General features: G+C 34.8%; 1 protein-coding gene across 5 annotated transcripts in view; it reads right to left on the bottom strand.

The window, feature by feature from the left end:
- Positions 1 to 18,023, bottom strand: part of tmem63bb (transmembrane protein 63Bb) — a 59,222-nt gene that overhangs the window by 9,772 nt on the left and 31,427 nt on the right. For all 5 annotated transcript variants that reach the window (XM_083558732.1, XM_083558736.1, XM_083558734.1 and 2 more), the window contains 13 exons: positions 17,474 to 17,564; positions 14,606 to 14,643; positions 13,347 to 13,489; positions 10,350 to 10,401; positions 10,145 to 10,253; positions 8,262 to 8,332; positions 7,851 to 7,931; positions 5,617 to 5,740; positions 4,943 to 5,076; positions 4,656 to 4,793; positions 4,150 to 4,303; positions 2,819 to 2,925; positions 47 to 133 (listed from right to left, as the gene is read on the bottom strand). In XM_083558732.1, coding sequence (XP_083414858.1) covers positions 47 to 133; positions 2,819 to 2,925; positions 4,150 to 4,303; positions 4,656 to 4,793; positions 4,943 to 5,076; positions 5,617 to 5,740; positions 7,851 to 7,931; positions 8,262 to 8,332; positions 10,145 to 10,253; positions 10,350 to 10,401; positions 13,347 to 13,489; positions 14,606 to 14,643; positions 17,474 to 17,564 — 1,329 coding nt within the window. The remainder of the gene's footprint in view (positions 1 to 46; positions 134 to 2,818; positions 2,926 to 4,149; positions 4,304 to 4,655; positions 4,794 to 4,942; positions 5,077 to 5,616; positions 5,741 to 7,850; positions 7,932 to 8,261; positions 8,333 to 10,144; positions 10,254 to 10,349; positions 10,402 to 13,346; positions 13,490 to 14,605; positions 14,644 to 17,473; positions 17,565 to 18,023) is intronic.

Raw genomic sequence — 18,023 nt, 5'->3', positions numbered from 1 at the left:
GCTGATCTCATTGATCATCTTTTAATTCCAGTAAACACTAATTTACCTGCTGAGACCCAGAGATGGCAGCAAAAGGACCATGAAGATGAGAAAGGTGTAGCATTTGTGCATGGTCGTCCGGTTTTCTCCTGACCTAAAACACATAAGCATAAAAAGAAGTAAAGGTTTAAGTATCTTCTGTACAACATTTATCTAAAAATACCTGTCAGTCTGCTGAATATCTTACTGATGTAAAATTAGAATCTTAAAATCAGGTTAAATTTGAAAAAAGGTACTACAAACTTAATTAGAAATAGAAAAGTATATAACAATTTGTACCTTATTGTTACAAAGAAATTGTATTATGTTTAAATATCAAATCTTTTTTTCACCAAAAAAAATATTTATATATATAAAAAAATATATATCAATGTTACTTCAGATAAATTGTATCTTTAGATCAGTCAGTGTTTCACAGTAAGTGTAGTAGTCACTTCATATCAATAGCACTTGTTAATTTTAAGTAAATGGTACCTTGTTACATAAAATGCACTTTTTTAGTAATTGTCTTTCATTATACAGTTTTTGATTTTTTAAGTAATTGTATCTTTTTCAACATACTGCAGTCTTACAATTTTAAGTACATTTTTTTTGCATAGTAATTTGTTATTTACAAGAAAACTTACATTGTTGTATAAGAAAGTAGTATTTCTTGGAGGTAACATACTAGTACAATTAGTATTAGTAATTAGTAAAACAATTAATTGGAAATAATAAAGTACTTTATTATATAACAAAGTAATTTTTTTGTTATTGTTAACTAATTATACACACTAATATATATATATATATATATATATACACACATACATACATACATACACACACACACACACACACACACACACACACACACACACACACACACACACACACACACATAATTATATATATATATATATATATATATATATATATATATATATATATATATATATATATATATATATATATATATATATATATATATATATATATATATATATAAAAATAGAGAACAGCATATCTTAACTAGTCAAAGTTGTAAATCTATGTTTTTAAATTATTCTCATTATTTAGCTACTATAAACTAAAGAAGAAGAAGAAGAAGAAGAATTTAGCTACTATAAACTAAATGTTAGAAAATTGAATATATTTCTAGACATTTTACTAATATCAAATTTAACATGAGCTTAATATATTGTAAAATTTCCCATTCAGATTGTAATCATCTTCTTCTTCTTCTTCTGGCTTCTCCCATTAGGGGTCATCACAGCAGATCATCCGTCTCCATACCCCCCTGTCCTCTACATCTGCCTCTTTTACCACAACTACCTGCATGTCTTCCCTCACAACATCCATAAACCTCCTCTTAGACCTTTCTCTTTTCCTCCTACCTGGAAGCTCAATGCTCTGCATTCTTTTACCGATTTACCCCATGTCCCTCCTCTGCACATGTCCAAACCATCTCATCTCGCCTCCTTCACCTGGTCTCCCAAAACGTCCTACATGCGCTGTTCCTCAAATAAACTCGTTTCTAATCCTGTCCATCCTCTTCACTCCCAACAAAAACCTCAACATCTTCAGCTCTGCTACCTCCAGCTCCACCTCCTGTCTTTTACTCAATGCCACTGTTTCTTAACTATACAACATCACAGGTCTCACCACAGTCATATAAACTTTCCCTTTCACTGTTGCAGATACCCTACTATCACAAATCACTCCTGTCACTTTTCTCCACTCACTCCACCCTGCCTGCACTTTTTTCTTCACTTCTCTAACACACTCTCCATTACTTTGCACTGTTGACCCCAGGTACCTGAAGTCCTCTACCTTTTCTACCTCTTCTTCCCGCAACCGCACTACTCCACTGCCATCCCTCTCGTTCACACATGTACTCTGTCTTACTCCTACTGACTTTCATCCACTTCTCTCCAGCGTGTACCTTCACCTCTCCAGGCTCTTCTCAACCTGCTCCCTACTCTCAACACAAATAACAATATCATCTGCAAACATCATAGTCCATGGAGACTCCTGTCTGACCTTGTTCATTAACCTGTCCATCATCACTGTAAACATGAAAGGGCTCAGAGCCGATCCTTGATGCAGTCCAACCTCCACCTTGAACCAGCCTGTCGTTCCTACTGCACACTTCACTGCTGTCACACTGTCCTCATACATGTCCTGCACCACCCTCACATACTTCTCTGACACACCTGACTTCCTCATACAATACCACAACTCCTCTCTCAGCACCCTGTCGTCTAAATCCACAAATACACAATGCAACTCCGTCTGACCTTCTCGATACTTCTCCATCAACACCCATTCAGATTACAATATATAAAAAATAATATTATCAAACCTATCTGTAGATATTTTCGATTTCAAGCTAAGAATTTTATTGTTCTATTATTAGAAATCTGTGCTTCTTTCATGCACTTAATTTTAATTACTTCTTAAAAATTTTAGCAAATTCATCTGTGGAATATGAAATAATGTCTGTAAATAAACATGCCTATAATTAGACTTTGGCTTATATTAAATGTTTTATAATTAGATAGAACAATAAAAATTATACATTTGTATTAGTATAAGTTTAGCTTTAGATTAAAAAATATCTTGCATGTTTTGTAAATACAATACATAAAAAAGGGGAAATAAAAAATCTATTAGCTATTTCTGCAATAAAGCAAAATTTCAAAAGCAGATATACATAATGGGAAGGCCAATTGTGTGATAATCGTTTACAAACATTATCATCATCCAGCCCTAAAATATAATTTATAGTTATGCATACCGGGTCCAGTGGGCCTCAAAAAAAGCTGAATAGTAGACAATGGTGGGCAGGAGAGCAGAGAAAGCCCACAGCAAGAGAGTAGGGAAAAACTGGGTAATGATGGGATTCTGGGAAAAAAAAAAAGAGAAGAAAATGCACACAGTTAATAGATGAACCCCTGCTCAAGATGAGTCACTGTTTTAATTCCAAGGTATCCGCCTCCGCCGTTCCCGTTCAGCGGCCTTCCTGCCAACCGCTGTCTTATGTAAGGTGAGCTACGAATACAAATATACAGGTGTATATATATAGAAAAACTATATTTAGTATTATACCCCCACTCCTGTCATCATTTCAGCCTCAGCTTTTTCCATACTGCCTACATTGTATATGCTATACAGGAAGGCTGAGCATTCAGAGTCATGCATTTAAAGCTATTAACATTCAATTTAATCAATAAACAAATTAAAGAGCAATCATTTAGACTTTTTGCAAGGCATCCACTTAAGTTTCTTTACAATGAAAAGAACATCTAATGATAAAAATGCAGAACAATCCATAGATTTATGACAATTTGATTTCAACATTCACTTCACAGCTGGTGTTCAGGCCAAACTTCAGCACTTAAAACTATCCAAACATGCAAGTGGATATCTTGAAAAAGTTATCTAGCATATTCTAATTTAAAATTACAAAACAAACACTGGATATTTGAGGTTATTCTTCAGACATTTGTATTCATTTAGTAGTGGATAGTAAAGAAGTACTGAACTGCATTTACAATGTGCTTCCATTTATTTCCGGAAAGAAAAAAGTTTCTTACAAATGGAACAAGAACATTAAACGTAAGAAATGTGCAAAAGCCTCTTAAAACAGGTTGACTGATTTCATATTTTATTTATATTAATCTTCCAGTAAGAAATATTATATAAATGTGCCCATATTCAAATGATTTTCCCTTGGTAAAATTTTTTCCAAGGCATCTTATAGTATAGAAAGAATTTTTTTTGTCTCTGAGTGAATTCAGTAATTGATGACAAATGAAGAAAAAAAAATAAAATAAAAAAATCCGATTTTAGAGCTGATATTTATTTTTTCATATACAGTATTCCCCCATTTATCGCGGTGGTAATGTTCCAAAATGATAAACGGACGTTAACCCAAAAATGCTTTTTTATGTATACAGTACTGTTTTAATTTTATAATTAATAATTATATATTTTTTAAGTACATTTCATTATTTCAACATAAAACTCCAAACAAACAAATTAGTTATGTGGCAAATGAAATTCTGCAATCAAACCGTTGCAAAGCGGGGGATTACTGTATATATATAATTAATAATAGAACCTTACATTGAGATACTCCACCGGTTTGGTGACATTAAACTTGTCCATAGTGGAAATGATGATGGCCGGAGTTGTGAGGAAGAAGAGCAGTAGGAAGAGAATGCAGTTAATGATTAAGCAGCGGATCCACCATGAAACGCCTCCGAGAGACAAATGCTCCCTGTAGAAAGCAAGATAATGATCAGATAACACCACAAATGTAGCAGATAACAGCACAAATGTAGCAGAAGCTGGAGGACTGGCTCTCCACCAGAACAGCCATGGTTCCAATAATGACATAACAATGCGATGCTAAAAACCTACATACATGAACGAATTGGCACCACACAAACGTGCAAATGTACTTTTAAATCACTTATCGGATATAATTCTATAAAGAAACTACTTTATTTTATCAACAATCTTGCAGAACAATTTCATCAGTTTTAGTGCTCCAAGCACACACATCTTAAACCCACATTAGTATTTCAGAAGTGTGTATGAAATGTGTGTAAAGCGGCTATAGGTCTCACCAGCGCACATTCTGGGGGTCAGGAGCGTAAGTCACACTCCAGTTATAGACGTGAAGACTCTCGCTGAACTGAGAGGAACGTGGCTCCTGATGACACACACAGCCCTGACACTGACACGCGTTAAAGTCTTTCAGGATTCTATAGAGAGAATGAAAGAAATTTCACACAGCCATTTTACATTTCCATCTCAGTCACCAAATCGATAAAAATAAATCCAAACAAACTCAGCCCATGGGCATCTAATGGATGATCGAGAAACACCACTGACTCATGTTCCAGTCACTCACATTGCAGTCATGGCCTCATTTTGGAAGGTGACAAAAGCCATGCCCAAAGGTTTGGTGTTGACCTTCTCCTTCTCCTTTCTGTACTCCTCCTTAAGTTTTGCTTCCAGCTTTGTGTAGTAGCTCACTGCTTCCTCCTGTAACAGACAAATGTTAATAGTGTGTATGTTTTCTACAAATGTATGCATGCAGTTTGTAACCTTAGTGTATATGGAGTGGGTAGCAAGATTGTTAGTGTGTCACATTGCAGTGTGCTAAAACACTATTAGTTGTTAGTGTGTCTGACGTGTTGTAACGCCACTGGTGTGTAAGCAGTATATTAAAAATGTTTAATTTGTACATGATGTGTGTTACAATGCAAAGTGTGCCATGTGATTCAATGGCAGTAGTATATATGCAATGTGACATTTAGTGTGCAATATTATAGAAAGTTAGTAGGTTGTATAAAGTGTGTTGCAATTTTATTGTATTATTGTTTATGTAGAGTATATATGCTGTGTTACAAAAGCTAGTGTTTATACAGTGTGTAAGAATATTAGTATGTATGTTTTACAATAACCCAATGTATTTTTAATATTCTTTGTCTTTAAAATTTTTTGCTTGATTTTTGCTAAACGTGTGTGGATGGATACACACAATTTTGTGTGTGTGTGTGTGTGTGTGTGTGTGGACTTCACCTCTTCACAGCCTTTAATGGCACAACAGCACAAGTGGCCGCAGGGTTTGGGATTGATCATGGTGGGCATGTGCTCCTTTGCCTGCAGATCTGTAAAGAACTTCTTACTACGCTCAGTCTTCTTCCTGCGTGCACACACACACACACATTACATAAAAGTAGTGAAAGAGCTGTGTTGATGTTCTCTTGGATCAGTCAGTCTCTCAAATTTAAAGTATCAGCAGGCCTTATTTATATCACCCACCAATATACACAAATACAGTGGGTGTGAAAAAGTGTTTGTCCTGATTTCGTTTTTTTGTTAACATGTCTGTCACATTAATGTTTCAGATCATCAAACTAATTAAAATATTAGTAAATGATAACACAAGTGAACACAACATGCAGTTTTTAAATGAAGGTTTTTATAATTGAGGGAAAACAAAATCCAAAACTGCATGGCTCTTTGTGAAAAAGTGTTTGCCCCCTAAGCCTAATAACTGGTTGGGACACCCTTAGCAGCAACAACTGCAATCAAGCGTTTGCGATAACTTGCAATGAGTCTGTTACTGGGCTGTGAAGGAATTTTGGTCCACTCATCTATGCAGAATTGTTGTAATTCAGCCACATTGGAGGATTTCTGAGCATGAAACGCCTTTTTAAGGTCATGCCACAGCATCTCAATAGGATTCAGGTCAGGATTTTAACTAGGCCACTCCAAAGTCTTCATTTTGTTTTTCTTCAGCCATTCAGAGGTGGACTTGCTGGTGTGTTTTGAATCATTGTCCTGCTGCAGAACCAAAGTTCGCTTCAGCAAGAGGTCACGAACAGATGGCGGGACATTCTCCTTCAGGATTTTTTGGTAAACAGCAGAATTCATGGTTCCAGTAATCACAGCAAGTCTTCCAGGTCCTGGAGCAGCAAAACAGCCCCAGACCATCACATTACCACCACCATATTTTACTGTTGGTTTGATGTTCTTTTTCTGATATGCGGTGTTACTTTTATGCCAGACGTAATGGGACACAGATCTTCCAAAATGTTCAAGTGAGGCCTGCAGTTCTTTGGATGTTGTTGTGGGGTCTTTTGTTACCTCTTGTATGAATCGTCGTGGGTCTTTTGGGGTAATTTTGGTCAGCCGGCCACTCCTGGGAAGGTTCTCCACTGTTCCATGTTTTTGCCATTTGTGAATAATGGCTCTCACTGTGGTTCGCTGGAGTCCCAAAGCTTCAGAAATGGCTTTATAACGTTTTAGAGACTGATAGAGCTCAATTAATTTATTTCTTATTTGTTTCAGAATTTCTCTGGATCTCGGCATGATTCCTATTTAGGAGATTTCTTGATTTTGAACAGGTGTGGCAGTAATCAGGCCTGGGTGTGGCTAGAACATTTGAACACTTTCCACACAGGGCCATGTAATTTTGGATTTTTTTTTCCCCCTCAATAATAAAAACCTGCATTTAAAAACTGAATGTTGTGTTCACTTGTGTTATCATTTACTAATATTTAAATTACTTGAATGATCTGAAACATTAAAGTGTGACAAAAATAAGAAATTAGGAGGGGGCAAACACTTTCACACCACTATACATACACGTGTGAGATATATATATATATATATATACACACACATACACACACATATGTACATATATACACATACATATATATACACACATAAAATACCCCTTACATACTACAGATCAATAAGCCCTTGGCAACAGCTTTTTTTTCAAGCTTAGCACTTGGCCTAAGTGTTCACTATTGCTTTCTGTCTCAGAAACCAGATAAATACAACAATTTCAACAATTAAAGCATTACATATTTATCAAATCTCAATAATAAAGACTCAAATTATTAGTTTTCCAAAAAGATTACTTCTGATTCACATGGTTAGTTTTTTTTTTTTTTTCTCCAATGCCAAATCAACATTATACATTTTCTATGACCCAAAGTCTTGTATTTCTTCCCTTCATTATTTACTCTCCCCATACAGCATTAAAATAAACAACAGATGTTTGTTTTCTTGATTTTTGCGCTTTCACAGAGTAGAGAGTCAAGAAACCAGGAGTTACAATAGATTGATGAGAAATTGACTTTTTTATTTTATTCGCTGAACTCTTACGCTACACTCTTAATTTCTTAATTTGAAAAAGGTATAAATCATATGAGCCCACATGAGACCTACTACTATTACTACACTATTACTACTACGTCTTACTGACTCTCGAGTAAAATAAATAAAATTGTGTGTACCTCTCGGCATTGAGAGCCATGAGCTTGGCCACGTTGTAGCAGATGCGCGCTTCCAGCACAACACAGTTCTCATAGGCTAGCCTGCAAAATCGAGAGCTCGCATATCACACAAGCGCATGCACCCATTTAGCACATTAACATTCAACTCAACCACCAGCTCAACTAATTAAAACATTTTCTCGAAACATTTTAACTCTAAGCTACACTGAAGGGTAATTTCAGTCAATTAGCCTTGTTTAGCAATTAGACAATTTAAGTTATGATTATTCACATAATTTATAACACAAATCTAGTTTTCCCTGTTATGGGCATGTCTGAATGATGAGACGAGCTGTGTGAGTGAAACTACTGAGAGCATTGGTTTATTTTATAAAAAATTATAAAAAACACAAAAGCAACTGAAAATCCTACTCAAAGTGCTGCTTGATATGGACCTCCTCTGCATATTTAGAGATGCCATTTATAAATAAAGTGCGTTTCACCTGTAGACAAAAGAGAGACAAACAAAGAAAGAAATAAGAATGAGCAGTTTCAGCATTTTTGCGTCAGCAACGAGCATCTTTTTTTTTTTACTGCGAGACGCTGCAGGCAGAATGTAGGTCAGTACTATAGACAGACTTCATCTATTTTTTAAAAGACATCACTCTATATGGAGCAGTCAGGGGCCAAGGCTTCATTAAAAACAGATTCTTGAGAAAATGTACTCTGTGTAAGCCACTGCAGGTACTTATGCAACCCAAAACATCCAAGTTAAGCGTTTTTTTTTTTTATTTAGCAGTGTGTAATATCCACACTACTGCTGTAACACTGCCTGGCAAAAAAAAAACAAAAAAAAAACATTTGTTTGGAATTAAATAAGCAAGTACTTAAGGGCCTATGACTGGATTATTACTGCCATAATCAATATGCTTCAGATGGCTACAATTTAGCTTTGCATTTCCTAAATATCCGGTGCAAAAGGGGGGAAAGGATCAATTAAGAAAACAACTAAGGACTAAATTAGTGTAATCACTGAAATTGTCCAACAAATAATTTTTTCATTTAAACAAATTGAAACTTTAAATGCTTGGCAAGGTCACAAGGATGTAAAAATTCAACAGTAGAGTGTAATGTATAATAGCCAAAACAGAGCATTTTCACATACACAATGCAAAGAGAACAAAGGATTAGACAAGAAAATAACTTAGTAGTCAGACTAATCAGGTGACATGGTCTCATGAGCCCAAATGTATCCAATTCCAAAGTGATGAAGGGCAAGAAAGGAGGCACATAATAAGGTGCAGCAATCATAGATAGTCCGTACTGCACAATCTATTGGAGGCGGTGTAATGATCTAGGGTTGCTTTAAATGGTCATGGCCCAACTCAGCCACATTATGTGGCAATAAAATGAAATCAGCCGCGAACCTGAATGTACTAAACGACCAGGCTATTCCATCATTATTTCTTTGCCAACACGGGCATATTTCAGGAAGACTTATCGAAGTGCTTTACGAAACATAATGGATAATTTGAACACATAAATAGACCACCACTGTGTCCTGACCTTAACCTAAGTGACAGTCTTGTAGGATGTGCTCAAGAAGACTTTATGAAATGGTTTAACTCTTTAGTCCTCAATACAAGATCTCAGCAAATCACAAAATGCAAGTCTGGATGGAAATAAATATGATGATGCGTAAGGATGTCAAAACAATGACAAGCGAGTGCGACTTTTTTTTTTTTGCCAGGCAGTGTACTTACATGTTATTACATGTGTTATTATGAAATGTGAATAAGTAAGGGATTAAAACACTGAGTTCTGTCAAAAAACAAAAACAATTCACACCATGATGGTGGAAAAGTACTACAGTTTCTTTTAACGCTGACATTTTCTTAGAACTGCATGTGAAGTACAGTAAAGGCTTAAAGTATTTTTTGATTTTCAGCTACAGCAAATTGCTGTTAGAAATAATTAAGAACGACACGAGTTACGTTTAATTTTCAAAGTCAAGGTTGATAAGACAAAATAAGTCTTGTCATGTGAGTGCAAAATCAAAAGCCTGAAGATTCAGAAACTTATCAAGCTTTACCACTGAAGAGTCCTTCCAGTGGTAATTATGTATTTAGTTATACATTTTCAGGAAACCTACTATATAAAAAAAGTCTAAACAAGTCTAAGTGTATAAAAGACTTAAAGTGTTCTATTATAGCTCCTGTCTAGCAATAAGCTCATTTACAAAATTAGATAAACACAACGTTGTTTCAGATTGAATCTCGATTATGGTTTAGTTTAGAAAAAATAAATAACTTCACCAGGTCGTCCTCCTTGTAGTGCATCTTTGAGGTGTGGCGCCTCATGCTGTAGACAGTGAGGAGGAGGTACAGGAACGCAAAAGACGTGTGCAACCACAGCAGGTTGTTCCTATGAGACAGCAACAACATAAAATCTATCAGCATTCAAGTCTTTATGTCAAGAAATCAACTCAATCGCCCCTGATGTAAAAGTATGAATGCTCACCCTGATTTCAGGTTTGCGATTGTTGTGCGGCCAAAGCTATACGCGTTGTTTTCTAAAAATATAAAAAAATAAACAGAAAGAAGAGTCAGGTTTAATTCATTGAACAGGGACCAATCTAGATTCCTTTTTTATTAGACTTAATTAGTAATAAATAAGCTGCGGTAGATTTGTAGCATAAAACGTGTGTAAAACAGAAGATGAACTGATAAAAATAGAGAGAAAATTATTTAGAGACTAAGAAAAAGGGTTTGTAGAAATAGAAGCCTATTTTTATTGATGTGTTATGAATGTGTAAAGAGGACTTAATTCCAAAATTATACACAAACCTGACCATAAACTTATATCAACTCAAACAAGGAGCAGAATTAATCCTTCTGGAGAAGGAAAAACATAATAATAAATAAATAAATAAAAAACAAAACAATAGACCCTCATAGATTGTGTTATGGTTTTACAGGTAATAATAGTCATTTTATTGTTTTTTTTTTTTAAATGGACTCATCACTGTGGGCGTTTATTAGCAATTTATTTTACCCTTTATTGGTATCATATTTTGCATATTGCTTTAAAGACTAATAGAACACCTCTGGTAACATGTAGATCACATATTGGTATCTACTGGATACAAACAGGGACTATTACATCATTATTCAAAAAAAGCATCCAGATCCCAAGAAAATCCTACAATGGTTTCTTTGGTTTAATAATAATGATTTAACAATGTGCACAGACAGACTGTTCACTGGAAACAATTTGGTAAAACATTTTAACAGCTGATGGTTTGCTATTGTGTTTGTAGTGGAAACAACAATAATTTGTGATATTTCTATTTCCTAACTTTGATTTAGTCCATTTAAATATTACAAATATTTAGTAACTGTCTTCTTAGAAAAAAAAATTCATTCTGTCCTGGATCAAGTGCTATTTTATAAGTTGCTTAATAATGAGAGTGGAAGCCATTTTATTTAATTTAGCCTGCTATTAAAAAATCCTACAATTAATGCGATTAATTTAATTGCTACTAGGGCTACTCCTGATTAAAATTTATATGAGGCAAAATGCCATGCTTATTTATATAGCAGTATAATTGAATACATTTTTAGCATATTTTTATTTTATTTTATTTTTTCTTTAGTCCACATTTTCTACTTTTTATCTCAAGTTTTGTCTCAACCACAGGCAAGGAAAAATGTGTATTACTTCTTATTTGTGCCAGCTGCACAATGAAATTATGAAATGTATATACACTATGTGTATAGATTTTTATTTTTATGTATTCTTGTGTTTTTAGGGTATTTGACGTTCTGGTTTATATTCCATGGTGAAGCCAAAGACAAATTTCCACTCTGTGAACAAGAAAAGTAACTAACTGAAAGGCAAGTGATCATTTTTGAAGCTAGTGGTCTATACATGATTGGATAACTTCTCCATTATCCGGCATGATGAAATCCGGCAACCTCAGAGGCATGAAATACACATGCGATTTTCATGATTTGATTGGGGAGCTCAGCAGTGTCAGTTCAAGCACTGTCGAAAAGCCTGATTACAAGAAATTTCTCGTGTGTAAACACTGAGTCCAGAGAGTGAAGCAATAGATGAGGTGGTGCTTTTTAAAAAGTCCAATAACAGTCCAGTACCACAATTAAACAACAATGATGTGTCCAACACTCACGATTATGATTATTTAAAATGCAAATATCTTAGGCATGAGGTAATTGAAAAACTATGACTACTGTAGGGTGTAAAAACAGGAGCTCGAAAGTCTCAAATGTTGGGCATGTGCAAAACATGCATTGCTCTAACAAAAAAGCAATCTGCTTTATAAATGAGTAATTAATGAGTTAGAGAAGCTCATTGAATATATACTCTATATAGGTCTGATATTCAAAGAGGAAAAGAATTTCAAAGATTTGTTTGATGTTTCAAAAACACTTATTTTCCTGTAATCATTAGCTCTCTCTACTTCATTCCCATCCTACCACCTACTTCTGTTAAATTTATCCCTTGCTTCTGACATTCCTTCGACCTGGCTCCCAATTAACCCACTCGCCCACAAATACAATCCCATTACTGTTGAGGTTAAGCTCCAGCGCATGATAATCTACAGCTGCACTGAAGGACAGGACACGATTAAACGAGGACATCAACAGGGCAAGAATAAGTGCAAACTCTAGCTTGTTAGCAGTTTGTAGCTGAGGCACACATTTAATCACTTTGGAGACATTTGTGAAGTATCGCTCTGAAATGGAAACGGAATCCGACTCCTTATTAATATTCAACCACCTTTAGAGACACCTGATCACCCATAATTCTCTGGAAGATTCAAGAATATCCTTTAGCACATTCCTGCATCACATCGAGCAGCAGCAAAAAACGGACAAAAAATATGTACTGGCTTTTCCAAAAAAAAAAAAAAAAAACTACTCTCCCCACCCCTCACATTAAGCATATTTACCCCCATAATAAAAAAAATTACGGGAGCACATTTTTGTGACAATAGTACCACAGAGTAGAGGTGTGTGTAAAATAACCACGAGTGGTCAGATTTCCTTTAGAAATAAAGTGCTATTTTGTGCAGGCTAACTCACCTGTTATTCACATTATTAATAAAAAAAAATAAAAATTGGTCTAAATAACCAAATAGGAGTTTGGGCTTTGGAGGCAACAAATAGAGAAAAAGACAGAGAAAAGACAGACCTGGAACAAATTATATCAAAATGGGTAACTCTTCCTAAGTACGTCGCAAAAATAAAATACCAGGTGATCAAATATTTATATAAGCTTAATCATAGGTCTAATAATTGATATTCACTCTATGATCATGTTCACTCAGTGTTTAGGTTGGATTGGATTGTTTTCTGTTCTTTTTTGGTTGGAGGATGGGGAGTGCTTCATTATCAAACAGTATGACAAATGATATAAAAAGATCCACTTGTGTTTATTCTGCACCGTTGTCTTTTTTCTGAGTGCGTGTCCACTCAGCAGCGCTCTACTCACCCAGCAGGTCTCCAGAGAAGTTAACGGGCAGAACGATGCCCACTGACAGCACGCCCACCACCACCAGTAGCCCGATGATGTGCCTCTGGAATGAAAGGTAGTGTACTGCATCCTCACCACACTTTTCACGTATCTCCTCATCCCTACACACACACACACACACACACACACACACACACACACACACACACACACACACACACACACACACACACACACACACACACACACACACACACACATATATATATAACCACCTTGCACACCTACTACTGCTTAACTATAGTAGCTTAGAAAATTTAGTCACGCTGAACAGAATTCTGTTAAACAACATATTTAAAAGACAAGCAAAGTGCAACATTTTACCCCCAGACTAAAAAGGAATAATAATTTGTCATTTATAGCAGTGTGTTTTATAATTCGTGTCTTTAAAAAGGTAACACAATGTCCAAATATTAATAGTGAAAAGAATCTGAACAAAACCCCTTTTTCAAACAGTGATACTAATATTCCCCAATAATATTTAGCTCTTCCGATCAAGTGACAGTCTGCCTCTTGTGGGTGTGGCCTTTCCAAATTATCGCTGGAATAACATGCCTGTATGAAGACACTTTATTCAATATCTAGAAATGTTTTTGTTATTTAACAGTGGAATAAAATCAATGAAAAGTGTTAACATTAACATTCACATCTTCCAGTCTTTTAATTATTGTATTATAAAAAAATAAAAAAAACACAAAGCAAAAAAACCCTACTCCTCCTGGAAATATATAATCGATTTTTTTTACTTCTCTTTTTTCCTCTTTTTCTTTTCATTTAATTCGGGGAACACAAAAGTCTTACAAAAACAATGAAATGTAATAATATTCTTTTGATTTGTTTTCCAAGGACTATGGCTTGCGAATATAAGTATAAAATGTTATTTGTTACACAAGGTTGCCACTCGTTTTCTACAAAAAAAAACAAAAAAATAGGGCTTGAGTAATGCTGATTGTGCCATTTGATTACTGTAGAGTTTTATACATTTTACTGTAAAATTCAATACAATTATTTCCTTGGTAATAATTTTTTAAAACAGAATGTAAAAACAAAATTCTTTTTTAAAAGTTAGTTCAGTTAAACCTGAACACATTATCAAAGAGCTATGCATTAAAATGGTGAATAATATAGACAGACAGCTAAATGAAAAAAAAAAAAAGCAGTCACCAAGCTGGCTTGGCCACTAACAGCACGCTCAGCATTAAAAAAAAGCCACTTACTTTATTCGAAAAATGGCGGTCAGCCAGGAGCAGAAACCCTGCAGGGACAGCAGAGACAAACGTGAGTCACGAGCATAGGCAGAGAAAACAAAATGGTGTGCGTCAACATACATAAAGATAATTCACACGAAGACAATAATCATGTAAAACAAAGCACCTAGCTGATATTTGTGCATGTATGAAGGTAAGAACCGAGGCCTAATTAACTAGTGAAGAGTGACACAGCTATGTGACGTAGCTGCATGACCTGAAGCAACCACATGAAGCCTGGCTGCGGGGATCAGGATTACTGGAAGTCACGCAGTAGAAAACAAACGTCACTGTGCTCACTACTGAACCTTCACATCCACAATCTGTGCCACAATTACTCAGCACTTTCGTCTGACAGTTTAAGAGACTGAAAGTGCTTCTTTGCTCTTTTTGTTCCATTGAAGAACTTTCACTTCCACCCACGGCAGGCTTATTTTTGTGCCCTAATCAGCAATGCGGAAAAGTGCAAGATCATCAGCGACGTAGTTTATGCACAGAGCTAAAGGAGAAGGAGAAGGCCAGGAGCTGGAGCATATGCTACTTTATAAATTATCTTATAAGCATGCAGCAAGTGTGATCGCTCATCTGTGAAGGGATGAATGGATGGCAGCCAGAGAGAAAGACAGAACAGAGTGTGCCTCGTGAGATGTGTTAATTAATTTAACTAAACTGTATACATCATTGTTGAAGACCAGAAACATAACTAACACAACTCACAAGACCTTTATCAGACATGCCCTGTTAGCAATTTTTGCTTGTGATTTAAAACTCAAAAGAATGTCATGTTAAATATTAGTGGTGTAATAATACATTTGTTCGTACTTACCCGTTTCAGTACAGGATTTTCAGTATGGTGCACATGTGTACCGATTGCAATTCTTATTCTGAGCGAGAAACATAGTTTAAATCTAAGTTCCCTCACAAACATTGAAGTTAGTCTCCGCCTCTCACTCGCAAAAAATAAAATATATAAAACTACATTTTAAATAAATTTAATACACATTTTTATTATATTGATTAAATTAACTATATATCCATATTGCTAGACTGTCGTAAAAACGTTGGCAGTGACAGGAAGTCACCAATTTTGAGCATGAACAGAACATCCGAGTTTTCTCACATTAACAGTAGAAATAGCGTTTCCGATACGAATGGAGTAGTGCAGTGTAGCGATATATATCCATATCTAGTGATATGGATATATACTCAATTTATTCAATACAATAAATATTTTTATTGCATTAATTTAATTTATTCTACTTAAATTTTTTAGATCTTATATTTTCTATTTAACACAAACATGCATTTTTTTCATTGTTTTAGAAAATATAAACTGCTGATGTTCACAAGCAATTTTATGTTTTGCATTACTTTCCCCATCTGTACTGAAATTTAGCAGAAATGGGACTTAAAAACCGAGGTACATACTGAACTGTGAATTTTGTATCGTCGCACTCCTATTAAATATACAATAATATAATAAGAACACCAGTACTCTTGATCTTTCATGCAATTCTTTAAAATCAACCAACCATATTACAGCAGCATAAGGTAAAAAATCATTCAGACACAGGGCAAAAATTTCGGTGGTTTGAGTGCAACTGCTCCTTTACTTACTGCTGTCTTTATACAACTAAAGTTGTGCCAAATGTACTGACTGTGACTTATACTGTGGGAAAGAAGAAAAACACTGACAACATTGAAAATCTGTAGAAAACCCTGAACATGATCTTGACAATGATTACATTTTAACTTATATTTTATCTGAAGTATAAACTATTGACTGATGAATGTTGACATTTTAAGAAACTTTCAAGTATACTTTTTACTGACTTAAAAAGTAAGTCTCTGTGTCCTGTTCATTTTTTATTTATTTTTTAAATCTGATTAGATAATGTGATTCAGACAGACAGCTCCCTGCCCTGGTACATTCAATATATTTGACCCCAATGTAATACGAATGAATGAATGAATGAATGAATGAATGAGAAAGAAAGAAAGAAAGAAAGAAAGAAAGAAAGAAAGAAAGAAAGAAAGAAAGAAAGAAAGAAAGAAAGAAAGAAAGAAAGAAAGAAAGAAAGAAAGAAAGAAAGAAAGAAAGAAAGAAAGAAAGAAAGAAAGAAAGAAAGAAAGAAAGAAAGAAAGAAAGAAAGAAAGAAAGAAAGAAATCCAGTGAACATCACTCTTGATGACAGAGCTAAGGGAAGATACCCAGAAAAGTTCAAAAATAGCTACAGGGTGTCCATTTAGCACTCTTTACAACCACAAGAAATAAAAAGCATATTAATTTTCCAAAGTGAGGGCAGATGAGTAGAGATATATTACACTTTATGTTTACTATATTTTTAGGACTTTGACCATATGTGACTCCAAAGCATATCTTTAATACTGTATCCAATACTATTATTGTACAATATCAAGGGTTTACTTTATTATTGTTTGCACTGCTCCTAAATCAATCCTTTATCAAACTGTTGATATAAAAAGCTTGATGTCTTACTGCACAACCATTTTGGAACGTTTTTACATTCAAGTTGAACTGTTTACTGTTAATTGAAATTAAAGTGTTTATATAGATTTTTTTAAGTAACTCAAGAGAACCAGGAATCATTACTTATCAGCCTTTCGTCTTTAATTTTTATCGAATATCACATACACTCCAAGACTGCAGCTAGGCTTTTTAATCATGCAGTATTTAACAGAGAACAGACCTAAAGTGAACCCCAAACCAACAGCCAAGCCAGAGTGGTAAAGGGTCAGACAACAGCAACTACTGTACAAGCTTGGGGGGGGGGGGGGGGAATATAAATAAAAACCAAAACCCCACTAATTTCTTACATTATCTCGCTGTTCGAAATCCACGGAGCTGGAGACGGAGGTGAGCCGCTCGTAGCGATCTGGAGTCTCTGAATGCAATGCTGAAGCCACACTAAAAGGAAATAGGGAGAGAAAAATGTAAAGGAGGTCAAAAGCAAGATTCAAAGCAAATACACATGATGTTCTTTTTTTAAATGCAAAGGTTAAGTTGGAATCTTTCAGGAGCACTGAAATTGGACTGAGGAGGCTGAAAGTCCATTCATGCAAATGTAGGTTAAAGTGAGGATAGATTTGAGTGTTGACACTTATGAGGAATGTGTCAAATGTATTGTATGAAACCGAAATGGCGACCTGGGAAAACCCTTTACATTACCCAATCTTTAATTTTAATGTTAACGTTAATGACATTTTATTCTTTGTTTCTTTCGATCTTTCAACACACTATAATATATACACATACACAAATTAACCACACTAGTAGATTTCATTCCTACAGTATGCTGCATATATATATATATATATATATATATATATATATATATATATATATATATATATAAAAAAACCTTGT

The sequence above is a fragment of the Silurus aristotelis genome (assembly GCF_946808225.1).
Source record: "Silurus aristotelis genome assembly, chromosome: 13".
Lineage (NCBI taxonomy): Eukaryota > Metazoa > Chordata > Actinopteri > Siluriformes > Siluridae > Silurus > Silurus aristotelis.
Note: the sequence above shows the minus strand (reverse complement) of the source record. Positions and strands in the feature narration are given on the sequence as shown.